This window comes from Triticum aestivum, chromosome 4A, assembly GCF_018294505.1.
Source record: "Triticum aestivum cultivar Chinese Spring chromosome 4A, IWGSC CS RefSeq v2.1, whole genome shotgun sequence".
Taxonomy (NCBI): Eukaryota; Viridiplantae; Streptophyta; class Magnoliopsida; order Poales; family Poaceae; genus Triticum; species Triticum aestivum.
In genome coordinates, this window is record NC_057803.1 from 597,564,103 (window position 1) to 597,569,256 (window position 5,154).

A 5,154-nucleotide genomic window follows, 5' to 3' on the forward strand; every position below is an offset into this window, starting at 1 on the left:
TTTTTTACATATACTTCTGTTGTTAACTTGATCATTCTGGTTCCTGTTAAGAATAAAAATTTCTATTATTTTAACTGTTAGTTGTGGTTGATATTTTTCTGAGGGTTGATATATGTTTCATCTATGTATATAAAGTCTATCTAAGTGAGATATAATCTCTCGAATACCATGAATGGTACTCATAGGACTAGTAATATAATAAGTTATTTCATAGTCTGAATCTCCCTCTACCATTAAAATGTTGTATAAGATGGGCGGGGATTCCACAACTGACCATTTTTGTAGTGACACAATTCTTAAATAATCCAATCATGAAATTAATTGTTTCAATCATTTATTATTTATTTTGGTATTTTGTATTTTTTTCATACACAGAGCACTATTGTGCCATTTTTAAAATTGTGCCCTGCATCTTGACATGCCCTTTTCTTCATGTAATCACACCATATTGTGGAACCTAATATTTTCTATTTAACTTGGTGTTTACAATTATCGAATGATGTGTTCCATTAATTAACTAATTTATGTTTTTATGTAGGATGATGGTTGGTGTGAAAGGAAGGATTAAGAGAAGCCAGGAAAGAGTGTGAGTGTCATTTGACTTTTTTAGGTGACTATGCTGATGGTATATTAAAAAAGCAATGTTACACAATCTTTGTAATTCTTTTCTTCTTTCAAGCTTTCTTCTTGCTTTTTTAGCGTTACTTCTGACATATGCAGTGGTGGTGGCATCCATATTTATACATGTGCCACTCCAACGGATTGATTTCGGGTAGTAACCATCAAAGCCTTGCAATATATCATATATTAATTCCATGATTTTCTTCAAAGGATGTATGTCTCGAATGGTTGTGTGCATCACAATGATACAAAGGACGGAGGTACTAACCTCTTTTTTAGAAAAATGTATGTCTCGATTGCAGATTTTTCTTAGCTAGTTGTGCGAGTATACCATGTTGCATCCATCTCTTATCATATTAAAAATATATGCATATTTTGTGGTGTATTGTGTGCGCATAAATATTGATCAAATTACGAGCACTCATGAGCCATGTGAGAAGAAAAGAGTTAAGTGAATGTGTGTACTATTCACACATCAGTTGATATATTTTCTTGTGGCGTATGCCATAAGTAGCCACATTTTGTGTTTTGCAGGTGCACGGAATGCAGCTTAAGAGCATTGCAATAGAACTGGTATATTTGGTGATCTAAAATCAGTTCTAGCAATAAGAGAGCGAAGATGAGATGTTTTTTTTAATCTACTCCACTAGCTACCCTACAATTTGTTATCTATAGACCTAGCAGCTAAAAGAGGGTATCCTGAGCAATTGCAAGTACCTAAAAGGCTGAAACTCATTCTATCTTTATTTGTACCGTGCTCCTCCACTGCAAATAAGTTCTATTTCCATACAGAACATTTTAGATCATGCATTAACTAATGTTTGGAGTTCGAATTAAAATAAAAAATGAACATGCTGGTTCTAAAACGACACAAATATGACATAAAGTTAACAATAATACTTCAAACTCGTGGCTAAACTACAACATTGAAAGCACAACTTATATACCCTTAATATAGGTTTTTGTGATTAAGGAGAAAGCAATTGAGATAATGAACGTTTTATGAGTTTATCTTAGGAAATTAGTCCATAAACCTTAGTGGAAACATCAAGGTTGACCAGTACAACTATTTCTTCAAGTGGTTGTGTGCCTCAAGTTCTTAAAGTACAGTTTTATAGGCTTTTAGTGATTCCAAGATTCACACAGAGTGTAGAATAGTCATACTATCAAGAGGAGAAAAGCAAAGTATATGTGGTCGAACTCCAAGATAAGATCCTCAACCAAAATTCTCAAGTATTTCACTCTAGCAACTCAACTTTTTTTTGTTTCAGTGCCGAGTTACTCTGAGTTTTTCCACCCAGTACTACGACTTTTAGGAGTGAGTAGGCCATGATGAGCGAACCATGTTTCCTATAGCTTCCGAACTGTACACGACTCTTTTTTGGAGCCGCCGAACTATGTTTATTTTGACATCATCCCTATTAGTTTTGGCACCTCTGACAATAACATTTTCTCTGACCTTTCCAAGCCCTTCTCAGTTTGCTTCAGCAGAGTATCTTTATTGGATTGCTACTTCCAAGAAAATGCATCCAATACCTCCAAGATGGACTTTGGATTTGCCTGCTAGATGGTGTCCTGCATCACCTTTCAGCGCCCCGCCCCAACATATCTTCTCTCTCCTCTGGGCGGCAGATTAGACAGTTTGCTGCAGCAGTGATGCTGTGAGGTTCTGGTGGTGGAGGAGGCCGACGAACAACACATCTCGGTATACCGGCCAAAAAATGAGACTTGAGAGCTCAATACGGGCACCCACTCCTCACCCAAACGGGAGGCACCAACGTTTCATAAGATGATAAAAAGAACCACCAACACACAACAAAACCTAGTCACCACCCACCAACCAAACAACAAGCTAGGTATAGAGTTTACACACGACCTATGGGCCATTCATGACACAAAGGTATATAGAGTTGACAGACGCATAAGTCGATAGAAAAGACAACAAGTTCAATTCGTGGGGTGTTCGTGAGCCCCAACTTCCGAAGCAAGAATTGCCATGTGACTCCGTGTGCTCGACCAAAGCCCAACACAACACAACCACTTCAGAGGTACACACACATCATTGTGCCTGGAATCTCACGAGGTTATGCTCTTTTTCCGTTGATTACTACCACATACTAACCAAGGACGCGATCTGCTGCTCCAGCTGCATCAAAAGAAAAATAAAGTAATGATTACGACATGGTTTCACAAATCAGACATTTTGCAATGTAGTAGGTATCTTATTCTGGTACTTGGAAGATATTAACTTTTTAAACTTAATCTGGGAACATAAGGAACCGAGTTAGACGGCCAAAACATTATGATAAGATGAAGAAAACAATATTTGACAGCCAAACGGGACCTTCAAAGACCACAACCTATGTGCTCCAAAAACCAAACAATATATTGCCAGATAAATTTCAGCAGCAACAAGAATAATAATATCAAGGTTCTTCTTTTTATGTTGAATAATATACATCCAATCCAAATATTATCATAATAGCAAGAAACTGGAAGTCCAAAGCCTACATAGGTACACATTACATAAAGTGCTACCTGCATCAAAGTCTGAAGCTTGTTGCGCACGTCACAGAAATCACCCTTAAGAAGAGTCAATGTCATGAGGCATCTGAACAATGCAAAAATATCACACTGTCAATTCTGAAGAGGTTGATCAAAATAAATTTAAATGGTAGAGCAATTGAAACCCTCTGTTTGGCCCAGCAAAAAGAAAACCTCTGTTTGAAAAAAAAACTAGCTATCTCAAAACTCAGTTGCGCTATAAACAGGAGGTTAGAGCCAACAAGTTACAAGAGAATAATCAAAGAGACATGTATTCAAATATAGAACTGAGTTCTATCAATCAGCTGATTCGAGACAAAGTGAAAAAGTAGGTTAGTTCTTAAGAATGTCATATTAGTACGAGCTAAAACTAGTGTCATAGAAGACGAAATAAGCTGGCAGGCTTGCATACATGATTTGACCAACACATACAGTACAAAATCATTATTGTGCAATATATATAATGAGATACTGAGTACTAACCCTTTTTTGTTTTTTGCCACGTAGAACTTTTGGAAGTCCATGCAAGGGAGATTCACTTTCTTTGCACCAACACTGATACATGGCAAAAAGAGCAACATCAGAAAACTAGAATGTTTGGAATCTTATTAAATCCTATAGTATGTTGATACACATAAACATACATGGGTTGTCACAGTAATATTCTCAAGGGGCCATTTTCTATCATGGCTGTCAACACAGTAAATTGTTTGAAGAATCAGAAGAAGAAACATTGGCCTTACGGCATCAGTAGTGCTAGAGATATTTACAAAACGGCAAAGTTTTCATGGCCGAGCCATAAGATTGGAATGGACATTGGTACTTCCATTATAGAAAACACAACTAAATTCAGCTCTTAAGGTTAAACAACACGAGCCGCAAATTCCATGACGTACGCTCGCTCCCTGCACCGACACATCCGAATAGAAATAATGCCGATGCAGTGAATAAACTAAAAAAATGGCACTCGGCATAATATATGTAGAGTAGCCGTCCGTAAATACCATGAATTAATATTTCTATAACGACAAATTTTTATTGCTGGCCTAGAATATTGTCGTTGGCGAATGGCAGATTTAGTAATATTAAAAATGTTTGCAAGACGACAAAAATTTGCCATAGACAGGAATACCGACAATTAGGTAACTGAAAACACAACTAAACTCAACTCTTCTACTTATGTGCATATGATAGTCGACAACGACAGACACTGCAATCCGAATAGAAACATGGACACGCTAGAAAAAACGTCCATTGGCGTTGCGCTGTCGCTGAATAGCACATGATTAATAAATATTACAAAGTTAATAACATTACTGTTGGCATGAATATGGGTACTTCCGTTAGTACAAGAAGCAGAACTAAGCTCGTTTCTTTTAATTATCGCGACACGACACTGCAACCGACATGATGGGCATGCCCGTGACAAACACATCTGAATCGATGTAGCCGAGAAACACGGAAACAGAGAGTTAAAAATGGGCGGGGGATATATAGAAAAGGAAGGGCTAATCGTCATCATACGTGGAGCTGCTCCCCTTGAGCTGCTGCACCAGGGCGTCCACCTTGCAGAACTCCACCTCGTGCAGGGGCTGGTTCCTGCGGATGGCAAAGCAGAGGCAGAGCAAGTCAGTCAGTATCCGAGACGAGAGGAGAAAGTGGACAACAAGGCCACGGGCGTGGCGTGGGGGAGGCGACACGGACAGCAGGGCGTCGATGTCCCTGAGGATCCTGTCGCCGTCATTGAGGAAGATGTTGAGGACTTCGGCGACGTAGCCCGTGCCTCCACTGCCCTCGTCCAGCTCCTGCAGCTGCTGGAAATACGCGTCCACGGCACCCTAGATCGATCACGGCAATGAGACTGTCAGAGCAGAGAGCACGGTGTGGCTCTAGAGGTGAGGGAAAGGACTCACCGTGGCGTACATGGAGGAGAGGTGGGCGTGGAGCTGGGCCCTGAGCTCGGCGATGGCCTCCATGGCAATGTTGGGG

The 5,154-nt window shown here is 39.4% G+C and overlaps 1 protein-coding gene across 1 annotated transcript; it reads right to left on the reverse strand.

Annotated features, from left to right (window-relative positions):
- Window positions 1–2,119: 2,119 nt before the first annotated feature.
- LOC123082480 (histidine-containing phosphotransfer protein 2-like) lies at window positions 2,120–5,141 on the reverse strand. Its single transcript, XM_044504808.1, has 7 exons — window positions 5,079–5,141; window positions 4,870–5,003; window positions 4,690–4,764; window positions 3,649–3,720; window positions 3,160–3,232; window positions 2,744–2,767; window positions 2,120–2,242 (listed from the first exon to the last, which is right to left on the reverse strand). The coding sequence occupies exons 1-7, from the start codon at window positions 5,139–5,141 to the stop codon at window positions 2,120–2,122; spliced, it is 564 nt and encodes a 187-aa protein (XP_044360743.1).
- Between the last annotated feature and the right edge of the window lie 13 nt (window positions 5,142–5,154).

Excerpts from the sequence above, each read along its gene's own strand:
- LOC123082480 (XM_044504808.1), bottom strand. The coding sequence starts at position 5,141 with ATGGAGGCCATCGCCGAGCTCAGGGCCCAGCTCCACGCCCACCTCTCC. Across the intron at positions 3,721-4,689 it reads CTCAAGGGGAGCAGCTCCAC|TGTTGGTGCAAAGAAAGTGA; the intron begins GTATGATGACGA and ends GCCATGTATCAG. Across the intron at positions 3,233-3,648 it reads GTGGCAAAAAACAAAAAAGG|ATGCCTCATGACATTGACTC; the intron begins GTTAGTACTCAG and ends TGCATTGTTCAG.